At 59.0% G+C, this 16580-nt stretch overlaps 1 protein-coding gene across 2 annotated transcripts; it reads left to right on the forward strand.

Annotated features, from left to right (window-relative positions):
* Positions 1-4513: 4513 nt before the first annotated feature.
* Positions 4514-16255, forward strand: MYLK2 (myosin light chain kinase 2). 2 transcript variants are annotated; one of them, XM_009672521.2, is made up of 12 exons: positions 4514-4645; positions 5871-6964; positions 7190-7602; positions 8873-8978; positions 9501-9594; positions 9828-9937; positions 10591-10732; positions 11510-11580; positions 12012-12140; positions 12675-12827; positions 13198-13330; positions 13966-16255. In XM_009672521.2, the coding sequence occupies exons 2-12, from the start codon at positions 5931-5933 to the stop codon at positions 14044-14046; spliced, it is 2466 nt and encodes an 821-aa protein (XP_009670816.2). In that variant the 5' UTR covers positions 4514-4645; positions 5871-5930; the 3' UTR covers positions 14047-16255. The 2 variants fall into 2 exon arrangements, with proteins under 2 accessions (XP_009670816.2, XP_068768987.1); XM_068912886.1 differs by lacking the exons at positions 13198-13330; positions 13966-16255 and having other exon boundaries at positions 12012-12090; positions 12675-12811.
* Positions 16256-16580: the final 325 nt, after the last annotated feature.

The following is a 16580-nucleotide window of genomic DNA, read 5'->3' on the forward strand; positions in this document are numbered from 1 at the left end:
GCTTGAGATGAGCCAGGCTTGCTGGCACCACAAATCTGAGCTGCAAAGAATGGAACAAGAGTGTATGAACCCTGTTGGAAAGCCCCAGGCTACCTGCTTTAGAGAAAATGTTTGTGGTTATGGTGGTAGATACCTAAGATGCTTCTGTTACCACAGCACTGCTTAAGGATTTGCTAGTTTTGCTTTCAGAGCTACTGGGTTTGTTAAAGGAGATATCTCCTTTACAAATTTCACTTTCTCCTTAGTTTAAACTTTGCTTCTTGTGTTTCTTACACAGCAGGGCTGCAAGTTACTGCAAGATGGTTGCAGCAGCTCCTAAGGATGAGTAGCAAGAAAGAAAGAGAGGCACCCTTCCTTGCAAAGGCAATGGAGAGGGAATCCTCTGAGCAGGACAAAACACTGGTATCAGCTGGTTCCTGTTGCTTTCCAGCTGGCCATCAGAAACAAGTAGCCTCTCTCCCATGTGTGAGATGCATACCTGTCTGAGGGCTCTGGCTCCTGCCTGCAGTCAGAGACAAAGGTAGCTGGTGCTGCTGCTGTGGCCTGAGTGGAACTGGCTGTGGGGAACACGAGTTAATTGCTGTTTTCCTTTCAGAGCCTCTGCGTGGCTGTGGTCTCAGCCCTCTAGCAAGCTGCTTGCCAGGTCTGTTCAGGCTGTTCCTGCAGCAACTGCTCCTGAGGAAGATGTCTCGAATGTGTCACTGTGGGAGACTGCAGTAAGTACGCTGAGGTCTTGTCGCAAACCTGCCATGTGAAACGTTTGAGGACTTATTTGTTTGATAGTGGGGAAAAAAAAATCTTCCCAGTTGCTGTAACTGAGGTATATTAAAAAACCTAAATCTCTATTGCAAAAAACACCTTGTCCAGCTTGTACCTATACTCTTTTTCCCTGGAGCATGAAGAAAAAATTTGACTGACCTTGGAAGGGACCCTGCCAGGGGCACCCCAGGGCCCAGCCTTCACAGTAAGGCCAATTTAGAGACATAGAAAAAAACGTGGCCTTCTAGTTTTAGTCCTCCAAATGTCACTTCCTTCAAATGCTGTCAGGGTGATGGCTCTGTGCTGAGCACCTTGCTGTGGCCTTGGGGCTGCTGGAATGGGACAACCTCAGTGTGCCCTCTGAAACCCAGCCTGCAACTTCGGAACAGAAATTCACTTTCCTTAGCCCTTCCTGGGATAAATCAGAGTGGTCCTGACTTGCCAGCTGGTCCCAGGGAGGTAGGAAGGTACTTAACATAGAAACTGTAAATTTACTTGTTTCTTCCCTGATATTTCAGTTTGAGGTAGGGAAAGGCACTGGGGAAAACTTTTCTTCCTTGCTCTACTCACTGGTGGTCTCTTCTGCAGAAACAAGAGAAGTTGCAGCCCTTCTCTCATGTCTTTCCTGCTGGCTGGTGATTCCTGCATGAAGCTCTGTAGGCCTATGTGATTCCCTCCAGCAACCCAAGGATGGGCAGAGGCAGGACAGCAGCATCTCCAGGAGATACAGGACTGCCTTGTACAGATCCCAGCTTGTCTTGCTCTTAACTGAATGCCACCCATGAACCACAGTTCATCAGGCAAAGCTTGACTTGACATACAGAAGCTGATGATTTGTTAGGAGCCAGGATTTGACAACACAAAGAAGTACTGCTGCTTATCGGCTCTGACCTGCATCTCCCAGAGCTTGGACTGCTTGTTTGGGGTAAGTAGAGGCCTGCAGGAACCTGGTACTGAGTGTTAATCTGTCCTGCTATACCATGAGCTTTGAATCTCTCTACTGGGCTGGACCCACTGGAGGAGAGGTTCTCTAAAAACTACCCCCTCAGGGTATGCAGGGCTTTGATGTGGGGCTAGCTGCAGCCCTGGTCTCTCCTATATTAAGTACTGGGGTGTGATGCTGGCTGGCAGTGTTGTAGTTGCAAAGGTCGCACCTTACCTCCTGTTTTCCATTACAGCTGCTTAGGAAAGAGGATGGTCCAGGTCCTTTTAAAGGTTTCTCTTGGACCTCTTCCTGTCCAGGTTTGTTGTAAGGCCTGTTTTGGCAGCAGTTTTGTGCCAAGATCAGAAACCTCTGCTCAAATGAGGCTCTCCTTGAGTGGGGTATTACCAGCCTCCCTGCCTGTGGGAAGGAAGTGTTTAGCAGAAGCTCTGGTATCTTTGCTTGGGCCCTGTAATTGCCCTGAGCCCCTTCCTGTCCTCCCTGGCATGTCTCGCCCTGCCGGGATGTAGCATGTTCTCCATGGAGGTGCTCTGTACGAGGTAGAACCACTCCTGAGCTCCCTGTCGTGTGTTTGCCAGCCTCAGCTCTGCAGCAGTGCAGAGCTGTGCATTGTCTCTGCCCCTCGGGCCTCTGCTCAGGGAGGCTGTGTACAAGCAATGCGCCGGGAGCAGCTGGGGCTTGGTGTCGGGCATGACTCAAGGCTTGTGAACTCCAAGCAGCAGCGGGAGAGAGACCTCGGGAGGAAGGCCCTGGCTGTGCAGCTGGGGAAACCCTGGCCAAGCTGGGGAACCCTGAGGTAATCTCAGCCCTGACTCCTGCCCTGCCGGAGGCACCTGGCCAACCCTGACCCAGCCCCTGGGAAAGCACTGCTCCAGCTGAGCAAGCACCACTGCTCAGCCTTTTGCTGCCTCGTCTTCCCGGGAGAGTGCACACTCTGTGGCCCTCGAGAAACCTCTGGTGCCTGCCATGGAGGAGCAGGGTGATGCTGCTCCACTTCCCAGCTGGGAAGACCAAGGTACAGAGTGATTTGGAAAGTGGCCAGGAGCATGACTCGTGCTGGGGTAGCTCCGGGAGCAGATGCCTGACCTGAAGTGGCCTGTGGTATGTCCTTTCTCTTATCGCAAGCTGCTCTCGCTGTTTTATTGTGCATCACCAAGCCAAGGCCTCCTCTGTCCCCTCTCAAAAGAGTGACAGATGCAGGCGAGGGGCTGAGCCCTTCATCCTCCATGCTGCACTGGCTGTGCTAGCGATCCTGCTGCCGGTACGTGATAAATTGGTGTTCTCGGTTTTTGAGAGCATGTGTTATTGGAATCGTTTTACCCAGCAGTACTGGCAGGGGAGGCTTGGGTTCAGTTACCTGGGGGTTCCTACTGCAAGCCTCAAATAACCACCTCAACCCCCAGCAGAAACCTGAGAAACCAAATCGTTGCCTGCGTACCCTTTATGAGCAATGCTTTCTTCGCTCATAAGTCCAAAGGTTTAGAGTAATTGTGGCATTGTGGCTCTGCTGGGTGGGAGAGCAAGGCAGAAACCTGGGATAGCCCTGGGAATAAATCAGCTTCAGGCAAGACTGCTGTGCTAGGAGACTGTGTGTGTCCCCTGTCCTGCTCATCGCCTCCAGGTGATGAGAGCAGGCTGTTCCCTTCCCCTTAATGCTCTTCTGTTTCAGACTTCTTCAAACCTAGAGAGCGAATTTGGGGCTGGGACAGTTTTGCCTTTCACCATGCAGAATGTGCTAGTCAGGGCTCTGCCAGCCATCACGTGGAGTGAAAAGGCCCGTGATCAAAGCCAGAGTAGCCAAGTCCTGCCCTTGCTGGCTCTGCTGAGGCTGGGCCAGCTCCACTTGCAACCTCTGCAGCTCTTGGTGCTGCTAAGCTCCTTGTGTCCCTCTCCGCCACTGGTTTTCCATGCCACTGACTACTGGGGCAGCTCACCAAACTGAGGGTTTCAGGCCTGCTTGGCCTCTGACAGCCGGTGCTGTGAGGGGCCGAGAACTGGCAGCACACAGTGCACCTTTGGCATGGCCTGACCCATCCTGCAGAAACCCTCAATTCTCTTGCTTGTGTCCCTAACCTACAAAATTAGTTTTGCAGCAAATTAGACCCCTCAAACTTGTTCCCAGGGAAGACCACAGCAGTCTAGGGGGTGACACGTGCCAATGCTGGGATTCCCAGCTGATTCTGCTTTTTGCTTTGGGTGGTCAGAAGCACTCGTCAGAGCTGGCCGTGCCGAAGGGGCACTGCGTTGTTCTGGCCAAGAGAAGGACCATTTGGAGACGGCGATCTCCAGAAGGACTGGTGCAGGCGGGCAGAGCTGACAGCAGCTCAGTAGTGCTGGGCTTCTATCTGTCTGAGAGGGTCCCAGCCCAGTTAGCACTGTAGCTGTCTGCTCCAGGGCTCCCTCTCTTCATGGGGGCTAGTGACTGGCTTGAGGCATCTGCAAGTGCCTTGGAAGCACTTGACTCTGACTGTTCGGACTGTGTCTGGCGAGGTCAGGGCTATGGCCTGGCTGGCCCCAGCAGCAAGGGACAGCCCAGCCTCTGCGTGAGCACCACGAGGCGCATTTCTGGGGAGCTCCCTCGCAGACCCGCCTCGTGCCAGCCCTCCCTACCCCTCTGGCCTGTGCTCGGGAGCCTCTAGCATGGTGACTTTGCTGGGGACAGGAGGTGGCTCTGTCATCTGTTTGCTGTTTGTTTGCGTTCCCAGCTCCTCTGGGCAGGAGGACAGGGAAGAGTGGAGTGCCCTTTGAATGGGCTCCAGCAGCAACAGGTGGTGAGAAAGGCGAAGCGGAACGGCTCCTACTGGTGTAAAGGATACTTCTCTCCCCACACTAATCCAGCTCTGTTACACCCAGTATAGAAGGGGCCACTCTGGCCAGGCGCTTCCACACTGCGGATGCTGCCCTCCCACCAGCTCTGACTGCCTTCTGCAACAGAAACCCCAGGTAAGGGACCGGGGGACTGTACGTGCTGGTGGTGGGGTCCCCATGGCTGCCTGCTCTGCCTGTGTTCAAGCTCACAGCACCTCTGTATGGCCCCAGGGTGGGAAACCCAAGCCCTGAATCCAGGGAGCTGAATGTAATGCATCTGCTTGCAAGGGTGCTGCTGCCTCCCCAGCTCTGCTGGCTCCCCCCGCCCGAGCGTCCCTGTGCTGAGTCCGCACGTGGAAGCAGACCTTCCGCTGGAAACCTCTCTCTGCAGCTCTCTGCCTCTCGTTAACAGTGCCTGTCCCAGTAAAACCAGCAGGAGACTCCTCTGTTACTAGAATAGTTACTGGCATGGTTTTTTTTGGGATGGGCCCTCCCTGCCTTGGGGACAGTCACACAGGCTGAGCAAGGAGTTGTGTTTCAGGACTGTGACTGGTGCTTATTCCGGTCCGGTGGCTGGGCAGGAGGTAGGGTTGCGGGAGCCCAGGGAACAGGGTAACGGTGCTCTGAGGCCACAGCAGACACGATGGCGGCTTGCGCTGGCGCTGCTGGCCTGGCAGCCTGCACCAGGATCTGGGCACTGATGGGTGCTGCCTGAGGCCCTGCAGCCCTCGGCCAGGGACGGCTCGGGCAGGAACTGCAGTGACCTGGCGATCTGCAAGCGCAGCGTGCGCAGGGGGACAGCAGCAGGGCTGCGGCTGCTGGGCCGGGGGCTCACGGGGCCTCCAAGCAGACCAGGCTCTGCCTGTGCAGGGCTAGACCTGCGCCGTGCCTATGCAGCAGCGGTGGGGGGGCTGTGCTCTGCTGGCAGCTCCCGGGGACGCTCTCCCCGCCTGATCCCCATGGGCCAGCCTAGGCCGGACCTGACATCTCCTGCCCTGGCGTAGGGGGCACCGTGGCTGCGCTGCCCATTTGCACGCCCAGAGGCCCCGTGGCAATGACAGGAGCTGGTGCCAGACCATCAGTCTGTCACTGCACTGTAGATAAGGGGCACGATGGGACAGCACAGGGACTGGCAGCTGTGTGGGGCCCGGCTCGATGGCACCTGCGTGGTGGCAGGGAGTGAGGGATGGCCTCTCTGCGGGCTGGCAGCAGGTCGCTGCTCTTTAGGGACCACGGCCCTGATGTGGGGCTGCAGGTGCAGAAACGCTGCTTGAGGCCCGATGCGCCCCTTTTGGGGGTGAGCTGGGCCCCTGCAGAGCTGTGCGGGAGGAACTGTTACCTTCTCTCCTCTTTCCTGCAGAAGCTTCGCTGAAGCTAGGAGCGACGTGCCAGGGGCTGCAGGGCTCCGTGGACTCTTCCCATGGAGCAGGACGGTGGGCCAGGCAGCGCTCCTGACACCAGGGGCAGTGGTAGAAAGCCCCCACCTGAAGCGAAGGGCAGTGCAGCCCAGCCTGCCCCAGCAGAGCCTGCAGGAGGGAAGACAGAGCCTGCGGAGGACAAGGCCCCGGCTGCTGCAGAGGATCAGGGTGGTGGAGGGAAGGAAAAGCCCACAAAAGAGAAAGCCCTGGATGCTGCAGACAGTCAGGATGGAGGGAAGAAAGAACCTGGAAAGAAGGTGGCTGCAGAAGAGTCTGAAGGAGGGACAACAGAGCCTTCAAAAGAGAAGACCCCAAGTGCTGCAGAGGCTCAGGATGGAGGGAAGAAAGAGCCCGCAAAGGAGAAGGCTTCAGCAGCACGAGGGTCTGAAGGAGGGAAGGCAGAGCCCATGGAGCAAAAGGCCCCAGCTGCTGCTGAAGCTCAGGACAGAGGGAGGGAAAAGCCTGCAAAAGAGGAGGCTCTGGCTGCAGGAGAGCCTGAAGGCAAGAAGGTAGAGCCTGTGGAGAAGGCCCTGGCTGCAGCAGAGGCTCAGGATGGAGGGAAGGCAGAGCCCACAGAGCAGAAGGCTTCAGCTGCAGTGAAGGCTGAGGACGGAGATGAGAAAGGTCCAAAGGCAGAGAAGGCCCTAGCTGCAGCAAAGGCTGAAGGAGGGAAGGCAGAGGAGACAGCCTTGTCTGCAGCACAGGCTCAGGATGGAGGGAAGGAAGAGCCTGCAAAGGAGAAAGCCCCAGCTGCTAAAAAAGCGCAGGATGGAGAGAAGAAAGCTGCAAAGGCAGAGAAAGCCCCGACTGTAACAAAGGCTCAGGATAGAGGGAAAGAGCCTGCAAAGGACAAGGCCCCAGCTGCAGCAAAGGCTCAGGATGGAGGGAAGAAAGCTGCAAAGGACAAAGCCCCAACTGCTGCAAAGGCACAGGATGGAGGGAAGAAAGCAGCAAAGGCGGAGAAAGAGGCTGACAAGCCTGAGCTAGTGCGTCCAGTTCTGCAGCAGAGCCTGAGCTGCCCAGCCTCCTGCCAAAGGTACCTGTGCGTGCTGCTCGTCCTCCCCTGGGAAACTGTCCCCAGAGTGACTGCCCAGACAGTTGGCATCCTCCCAGGACGAGGTTCTCTCCCCTCGCTACTCCCCTTGTCCTAGTGCCTGGGGTCCTCTGGGCAGAGGTGGGGGCGGGTGCTGGGTGCTGCTCTGGAGCTCGCCTCTGCTGGGCTCAGCTGGGCCCTGCTCTCACCTGCTCCTTCTGCTTTTAGGGAAGAGCAGCCCTGGGTGGAGGCAACTGTGATGGAGATGATACCGGAGGAGACCACAGCAGCGCAGGCAAAAGAAAGTCTAGCAGCATCTGCCACAGAGCCTGGCCCTGCCCCGATGGCCCTGGGAGACCTGCAGCCTCCAGAACAGTCTGTCCCCACAGCTGAGCCTGGCCCTGCCCTGGGGAGTGCTGGCACTCAAGAGGAGAGGACATTGCCAGAGCCTGCCAGCGCTGCAGGACAACCCCAGTCTGGTTTGGACACGAGCCCTGCAGGGGCCCCTGCCTCTGCTCCTGGGGGTGTGGAGGCGCCAGGCCCCGAGGCCCAGGGGCAGCTCCCCTTGCCAGAGGCAGAGCCACCACCTAGCCCTTATCTCACCCCCGACTTTGGGAAGGAAGACCCTTTTGAGATACTGGGTAAGGCCGTGTCGCCTTCCAGAAATGTGATCCCTACCTTGCCCTCAGTCTGGCAGGTGCTGGCACCCTGGGACCCACTGCCTCTACCCTCAGCAGCCCCAGGGTCTGACGCCGGCTCTGTCTGCCTGCTGACTGTGCTGCCCTCTCGGGACACTGGCTCTTGGCTTGCTGCCTGCTGAGCGGCCTTCGAGCTCCTGTTTCACTGTAAACAGGGCTAAATGTGTCATGTCCACTCCCCAGGCTTCTCTGAGCTAGAGCACAGCACGCTTCTTGCTGCTCAGGGCTGCTGGGGAGGAAGAGGAGCCTGTCCCTGTGACAGCAGGTGTGACAGCCACCACATGGCTGGGTGGCAAGGGACAGCACGTCCCGTTGTCCTGCGCTGTCCTTACAGGAATGCCCGGGGAGGGCAGGCTGTGCCAAGCTCTTGGGCAGAGGGTGCTCGTGGGGCTCGTGTAAGAGCTGCTTCCTGCCGTCCCTGCGCATGGAGCGTGGGGAAGAGGCAGCCTGGGCCTGGGTGCGCAGGGTGTACCTCGCACGGGGGCTGTGTTCGCAGGGGGCGAGCGTGCCATGCAGGATGGTGATGCAGAGGGGGCCAGGATAGTGGGTAGCAGGGCCATATGGAGGGGGCAAACGTGACACGCAGGATGGCGGCACAGAGCGGGTGAGCACGTTGCACAGCAGGGCAGCATGGAAGGGCTGTGTGATGTGCAGGATGGCGGTAAGCTGCCATGCAGGATGGTGGCATGGAGGGGACAAACATGACATGCAGGATGGTAGTGCGGAGGGGGTGAATGTGACACACAGGATGGTGGCACGGAGAGGGTGATTGTGATGCCCAGCAGGGCAGCATGGAGGGGTTAAGCATGCCATGCAGGATGGTGGCATGAAGGGAGCAAGCGTGATGCATAGCAAGGCAGCGTGGAGGGGTTGAGCACAACAGTGCAGGATGGTGGCCTGGAGAGGGTGAGCAGGACGTGCAGCAGGGTGGCAGCATACGTGGTGACAAGCAGTACAGAGCAGGCCATAGCAGTGCAGCAGGATCCTGAAGGTGACAGCAGAGCTGCTGTCAGGCAGGGGAGGCCCTGATTTAGGACCAGGCTTCACGCTTGGCAGCATCCTGTGCTCGTGGGCTGGGCCCAAGCACTGACTGAGCTGTGCCGCTAGGTGCCAGCCTTCACCCTTGCACGGGGCCAGGTCCCCAGTTGTCCTGAGGATCCCAGCCACCCCTTGGGGTCCCCAGCCACCCTTCAGCCCATCTCCCTCTCTACAGATGATGTCCCTCCACCACCTGCACCCTTTGCACACCGCATTGTCACCCTGCGATCTGCCAATGTGAGCACCCGGTTCAACCTCAGCACCAAGGAGATCCTGGGAGGGTAAGAAGGGGACCCTGGGGTTGTGGGGAGGGCTGAGGTGCAGGACGCTTGGGTTTTTCCCCTGGCCCTGCTACTGAGCTGGCAATAGCTCTGTGTTCTTGACTCTGGGAGTAAAGGGGCCCCAGTGGGGTGGGAGATCCTTGTGAAACCCTCTATCACCTGGTTTTGGAGTGCTTTCCCCTGCCCTTGGTACAAGGCTAAGCACGCTGGACAGTGAGAATAAGAGCTGGCTCCTACCTGGTGGCCAGTGTTGGCTGGGGCAGATGAGTGGCAGAGCCCTACCTCCCAGCAGAAGTACCCCAGGTTGATGGGACTTTTCTGGTTGTGGAGTGAAGGTGTTGGGGTCCTTCCCTGCAGCCTTGGGAAGGAGGGGTGCTAAGGAGAGTGGAGAACAGCACGCTAAGAAAAGCCAGCAGCACACAGAACCAGCTTCCCCCGAACTTGTGTAGGGAGTTGGAACAGTTTGGGGGTCCCTGGGAACCTGGACAGCCACCAACGGTATCTGCCTTTCCCTTTCCACAGGGGCAAATTTGGCGAAGTCCACACATGCACAGAGAAAGAGACAGGACTCAAGCTGGCTGCCAAAGTCATCCGGAAACAGGGTGCCAAAGACAAGGTGTGACTGAAGTGCAGCGGGAGAGGGGGTCTGAGCATGCTCTGCCTGGGGGGATTCCTCTTGCCCACATTGTCACATGCCACCTCATTCATGCCAGCACGTGGCAATGTCTGGCCCTTGCATGCACGTGGTGATTGGTGTGGCCTCAGGGCTGTGACAGGGCTTGTCCTTGTACTGGTGGCTTGGCCAAGGTCTGATGTACCTTCTGTGCTGCTGTGTGTCTCGCTCTGCAGGAAATGGTGATGCTGGAGATTGACGTGATGAACCAGCTGAACCACCGGAACCTGATCCAGCTCTACGATGCCATTGAGACGCCTCGAGAAATCATCCTCTTCATGGAGTTGTGAGTGCTAGAGTAGTGCTGGGGTGCAGGTCAGGGGCTGGGCCTGATGCCTGCACGAGGGGGACCGTCGCAGAGGGGCTGTGCCATCTCTGGAGGTGGGAGCAGACCTTCTGGCCCATCTTACCCAGCGGAAGCAGTCAGCCCCAGGAGACGTTCCCTCAGGCCTTGCCTGTCCCCTCTAGGACACCTACCCCCATCTTGCTCACAGGCCAGAGGCAGGTCTCTGGGTGTGCCTTGCCCAGGACAGTCTCTCCCTTGGCTGTAGCTGTGCTCAAAGCAGAGGATGACCCAAGTCCCTATCTAGGGTCCTTCCTGCACAGCTCCTGCTCTCCTTACTGCTTGTACCCGGTGGGGCTGGGCCTGTGTCACCCACCTCTGCTCTGGGGAGCTGGGGTGTCCCAGGATAACTCACCCTGCCTTCTCCGTGGGAAGGCGGTATCCAGCCCTGGCATGCATGCGCTCCACCTTGGTTCTGCCCATGCTAGCTCCTGCTTGCTGCTGAGGGGCATTCTCTCCGTGAGCCTCTTCACAGCTCTGCTGTCTGGGAAGGGCCATGAGCTGTGCTGGGCAGGTGGCAGGGGGGGATTGGAGAGGAGTGTTTGGGGCAGGAGGTGGGGGGAGACCAGGTGACCCCATGATCCATCCTCGTGCAGCGTGGAGGGTGGCGAGCTCTTTGAGCGGATCATCGACGATGACTACCACCTGACAGAAGTGGACTGCATGGTGTTTGTGAGGCAGATCTGCGAGGGGATCCGCTTCATGCATCACATGCGCGTCCTCCACCTCGACCTCAAGGTGCGGAGCTGGGGCTGGGTGGCCCTGGGAAGCAGTCACCGCTGCCCTCCTCCAAGGTGCTCAGCACTAGGGCCAAGAGCAGAGGGGGCAGCTCTGCCTCAGTGGCAGCTGCTCCTGATCTCCAAGACCAGCTCACTGGTGCTGGCCCCGGCTCTGTAGCTGGGTTGGGGCATCTGGTGGCGTCCTGCAAAAGGGGCTCTGTGTGGGGCACCCAGCTTTCCTCTGCACCCTGCAGCCCTGTCTCCTGCTTGGGGGAGGATGGGCCAGCCCAGAAAGGAGTGTTGTGTGATCTGAGCCCAGAGCCTGCAGTCTTTGCAGAGAATAACTGCTGGGGCTGGCCTCTGCCTAAGGGTCTGGGAGAGGGAGGGGTGCAAAGGTGCAGGCAAGGGAGGCAGCTGTTGTTTGCAGCTACTGAGACAGAGACAGCCTGTGGGCAGCCTGCCTGCCGCTCTGCGTGCTGGCCCAAGCCCTGCAGCTCCTGGCAGGGCAGCCTGGGGTAGCATCTCCTTGACACCAGCCAGCCCCAGGGCAATGACCTTGCAGGGAGCTGCAGGAGGGTTTCCTGCAAATCGATGCTGCTCTGGTGCCGGTCGGAGAGACCTGTTGTCCTGCCCCTTCAGTTCCTCTGCAGGACCCTGTGATACATGGGCCACCAAATCCATGTGCATCTTCCATACTGGGGACGTCCCATCTTCACTGTAAGAAATATCCTTTCTGCAGATGGGCTGCAGCAGGTGAGGAGCTGGGTTCTAACCAGTGGGTTTCCTGTCCCTACAGCCTGAAAACATCCTCTGCGTTGCTGCAACTGGGCACATGGTGAAGATCATCGACTTTGGGCTGGCTCGAAGGTATCTGCTCTCCTCCTTGTTCTCCCTCTCTCCTCAGCTTCTCTTCCTCCTTTCCCTCCTACTCCTGTCCTTTTTTCCTGCTTGCCCTCTCACTGGCATGCGTGGGCACAGGCGCTGCCCCAGCCCTGTGGGGAGGAAGGAGCTGTGGTGGGGCCAGGAGTGCTGGAGCCTTCTGTCTGCGAGTGGCTTTGGCCGCCGTGCTGCGTGATGGCCTGTGCACCGCAGGGGACAGTGGTTTGGGAGCACTGTAATAACAGGTTATCTCTGGCTGACGCAGAAGGGAGCAGGGCCAAGCCAGGAGGGTTGGAGAGGCACAGAGCGCCTGACGGGAGCAGGCTCGGCCTTTCCCGGAGGGGTGGAGGGTGGCTGGAGGGGGCAGTGGTTTGGGGACAGCCTGCTGCCTTCCTGCTGACTTGCCACCCTGACTGCAGGTACAACCCTCAGGAAAAGCTGAAAGTGAACTTTGGCACCCCCGAATTCCTGTCTCCTGAGGTGGTGAACTACGAGCAGGTCTCCTATGCCACGGACATGTGGAGCATGGGCGTCATCACTTACATGCTGTATGTGAGGGGGTGTGGGGCAGCAGCTCGCAGCACCCTTTCAGGGCACCGGGGCAGAGCTGCTGCTCGGCTGCTGCCTCTGCCCAGTGTGGAGCAAGTCTCCAAACCTCATGCGTGCCCAAGAGCACCCTGCAGCTCAGTGAGCCAGCGGAGGGTGCTGGTGGAGGGTGCTGGACTGCTCTGTGAGGAGATGGGCACCTGGGGCTGTTTGCTGCAGGGCTGGGAGGCCAGGAGGGGGGCAGTGAGCGGGGCCGGGTGCCTGGGAGTGTCTGGGCGCGTGTGTGCAGACAGGAAATGGCTCAGCTCTGCCAGCCGCGGGCGGGAGTGCAGCAAGGTGCCAGCAGCCAGACACTGTGTCCTTTCTCCCGGCGCCGGCTGCCCTGCCTGGCTCCCTTTGACCCGTAGGGTGCGAGACAGCCGCAGCAAGGTTTGTTTTGTAGAGGAGCAGTTTGGAAGGGGCTGAGAAATCAGGCTGTGCAGTGCCCCCAATCTGAAGGCACCTGGCTTCTCACCCAGCCCTCTCCACTCTCCTAGGCTCAGTGGCCTCTCCCCTTTCTTGGGCGACAATGACACCGAGACGCTCAACAACGTCCTGGCTGCCGAGTGGTACTTCGACGAAGAGACCTTCGAGAGTGTCTCTGAGGAGGCCAAGGACTTCGTCTCAAACCTCATTATCAAACAGAAAAGGTTTGAGGCTTGCAGAGGTCACGGTGGGGCAGAGGGCAGGTGTCGCCAGATCTGTGTGCTCGCTTCGACCAGCCCGTGTGTACCAAATACCTGTCGTCTCTACCCACACTGGGACCAGCAAGGTCCCTTAAACCCCTGGGCACATCTTCTAGGGGTTTGTGGGCAATAAGAACTGATTGTCCAGGGTGGTCCTGACACTGGAAAGTTTCTGGGGACCTGCAGCTCTTGGACAGTTGAAGAAGGGGTTGGTCTAGGGGGAAAGTGGCTCCTGAGGGCTGCAGGGAGAGGGTGCTCACCCCAGCTCTCTGTCAGGGTAGCCCCCCATGCCCAGGGCAAGGAACACAGTGACCTGCTTTCCTCTTGCTCTCAGTGCCCGAATGAGCGCTGGCCAGTGCCTGAAGCATCCATGGCTCAACAACCTGGCAGAAAAGGCCAAGCGCTGCAACCGCCGCCTCAAGTCCCAGGTGCTGCTCAAGAAATATGTCATGCGGAGGCGCTGGAAGGTGCGTGGGGGCTCCCTGAGCACTGGCTGTGGGGCAGGAGGGAGGAGGACAGTCAAGGCCTTCCACCGTCAATACTGTCTGGGAGAGCTGGTGGAGAGGTGCTGCCAGCCTCTGCTCATTCTGGCAGGGCAGAATTTGGGGAGGGTAGGTCTGTCTTGCTGTCCTGCTGTCAGCTGTGGGCAAGGCTTTAGGGACATCTGAGCCTGGAGGAATGGCTCCCCAGCACCATGGGCCCTGACCTTGCTTGGGGGCCCCAAATGTGGGTTCCCCTTAAACAGAGATTCATTGTTGTCCCCCTCCAAACTGATCTCAAAGGCGCCTTTTTAAGGCAGAAGTGAAAGGGATGCTCCCAGGGCTGTGCCCCTCTGAGTGTGGGGCTGGCTGATCCCTGGCACTGACTGTGTGCCTTCCCCCTACCCTGCGCTTCCCTCCCACGAGACGGGGCTGAGCTGGTGCCAGGGTCGCTGTCAGGGCCTTGAGGGCTTTATTTCATGTGGTGAAAGCAGCTTTACCAGGCGGAGGAGCTGCCAGCTCTGCAGCTCAGCTCCTGAACCAGCTCTAAGAATCTGTCTGGTTCTGCCTCAAGATCTGTGGCCTTTGCTGTCAGACTAGCATCTCTTCTTTTCCTTTTACAGAAAAACTTCATTGGTGTGTGTGCTGCCAACCGGTTCAAGAAGATCACCAGCTCAGGGTCGCTGACAGCACTGGGTGTCTGAGCTCAGCCTCCCCTGGGAGGAGACTGAGTATGTGTGAGTCAAGGCCAAAGACCAACCACTTGGAATAGGGGCTTGCGCGCTGCAGAGCCTGGTACTGGGACTGTGCAGGAGAGTGACACGTAGTTCTTGTTTCTGGATGGCAGTAAGATCTCTGCTGGGGTTAGACCCTACCTGCTTTTCACCTTGGGGGCAGGGCTGAGAGGCTGGAGAGACAGCCTGGTCCTGCACACATGTAAGGCCCCTGCTTGTGCTGCTGTGAGGTGGCTGCTCTGGACCCTGTACTGCTGTGAGATGCACACACTGCACCCCTGCTCTGCGCCTCCTACAAAACCACTGCCTTGGACCTTGCTCTGCTGCATCCTCTCCCTTCGCTGAGACTCCTGCCCTGGCTCCGAGCTGCTGCGTGACTGCCTGGGGGCCATGATCCTGCAGGGTTTCTACCCTAAACCCTACTGCTGTGGAGCTGCTCTGTAGAGCTTGTCCTGCCCTGGGGCAGCATTGCTGTGGTGGGTTCCCCGTTGCTGGCAACACTGGCAGACCCTTTCGAGAGTGTCAGGCCTTGGGGCTTGAGCTGTCCTTGTTCCTGTAAAGCTAGTGCTCCTGTCTGGACTCCCCAGGACTGTGCAGCCACCGCTTACTGGCAGTTGTAGATCTCATCTCTGGAACAGCTGCTCTGGATTTCTGGCCCTTCTGTGCATTCTCCCCACCTGAACGTACCGTGTCCCTGTAAGGCGTAGCCAAACACTGCTTGGGATCCCCTGTGCCAGCTGCCCAGGAATGCTCTGCAGTTGCTGCTGGGAATCCCCCCCCCTCCTCTGAGTTGCCCAGTCCTGATGCAGGGGGCCTGGAGAGCGTGTCTGCAAAATCCCTTACTCTTGTAGCATCGCTGCTCTGTTTGAGTTTCTTTTCCGTGACCTCCGAGGGGAAAGGCCTGTCCAATGTGTTGAGCACTGCTGTCTGAACTGGCCCTACAAGCTTGTCACTGTCTTGGACTCAGGATTTCTTCATTCAGCCTGTAACTGCTGCAGCCCTGCCCTGGGCTAGTTTTTGTTGGACCCAGAGGTGCCTGATCTCTTTGGTGGTTGGCTCTGCTCCCAGCCAGAGCACAGTGTGAATGGTCCCCTGTGCCAGACGGAGAGTTGCATCTTGGCATTGGGATGCCAGAGGGGCAGGTGTGGCCCCGCACCCTGGCGAACTAGCATGTGAGCCAGCACCGAAGCGCATCCTCCCCCGCCGAATGATCTGAGAGCTCGGAAACCGGAGCTGGGCCCAAGTTCCTGTACATGCCGGGCGGGCTCCTCGCACAGGAAGGGAGGAAGTGCAGAGCGTGGATTCCAGGAGCATCCCCAGATGGGAGCCAGCAAGCAAAGAAGGAGGCTTTGTGTTCCCTCCTAACCTCCCTGCCCTTCTGCTCTGCCAGCAGGGGAAAAACACAACCTTTCCTTCGCACGTCCCCCACAAGATAAAGGCGAGAGAGGCGTCCTAATGCAGACCATCTGGGCTCAGCTCCCCCCGCTCATGAAAGGACTGCTTCAGCGCTGACCACCAACACACAGGAACTGCCGGCCGCTGGCTGGAGCAGCCAGCTTCGCCCCGCCGGCCTGCTGGGAGCGAGGCCGGGGCCGCGGCCAGGGCTGCGAGCGAGGCTGGGGCTGTGAGCAGGCTGGGACCAGCCTGCCGCTGCGGGACCCCCTGTGGGACGTGGGTGCACCTCCTCACCTGCGTCCCTCTTTCCCACTCGCCCCCGACGGCAGGGGCGCTCCCATGGAGCCCGGCATTGCTAGGTGGTTCAGCGGGAGGGCGAGAGCCCTCAGAGCTTGATGGCATCGAGCCTTGCCTGGGGGTGGGGGAGAGGAGGGTTGGCATGGGTCCCCCCTTCCCCTTCAGCTTTGGTTTTTGCCGTGGACAAATCCTCTGCGAGAGATGATTGTTTGTTTGCTCTGGGGCTGCCTGTGCCCTCTGCAGCTGCCAGCAAAACCCTGGGCCCTCGGCCCGGTGCAGAGAACGGGGGGAGGCTCAGGGCCGCCCTGTCCACCGGCATCTGCAGGTGGAGGTGGCCGTGGGCCAGCTCTGGTGTGCGGCCCGTCTCCTCCAGCCCTCCTGGCCCCCTTCCCCTTGCTCCCTGCCCGGGCTGGCAGCGCCCCGCTGCACGCAGGAGAGCTGCCCAGGCTCTCGGCTTCATGTAAATAAATGTACAGGTCTGACGGTGAGCCCTGCGCCCTGCTCTGCTGCGCTTCCTGCGCCGGCCTCGCGGGCAGCCCCACGGGGCTGGGAGCGGGTCTGGCCGGCGGGGCGAGCAGTGCCCGGGCTCCCCTTCGCCGCGGGGCAGAGAGGCAAGGCAAGGAGCGACGAGGGAGCGCTGCCCTCTGTAACTCGTCCCGCGTTTCGAAACACGCGGCAGTTCCGCAAACTTCCCACACGCAACTGCTTCCCCTGCGCTCTGCCCTGGGGCGAGCGCGGGAGAGGGCTCAGCCTGCCCCGCTTCCTGCCCAGCTGGCCGTGGAAGGGACCAGAGGCCGCTTGGGAGCCCTCTT

The sequence above is a fragment of the Struthio camelus genome, chromosome 18, assembly GCF_040807025.1.
Source record: "Struthio camelus isolate bStrCam1 chromosome 18, bStrCam1.hap1, whole genome shotgun sequence".
Taxonomy (NCBI): domain Eukaryota; kingdom Metazoa; phylum Chordata; class Aves; order Struthioniformes; family Struthionidae; genus Struthio; species Struthio camelus.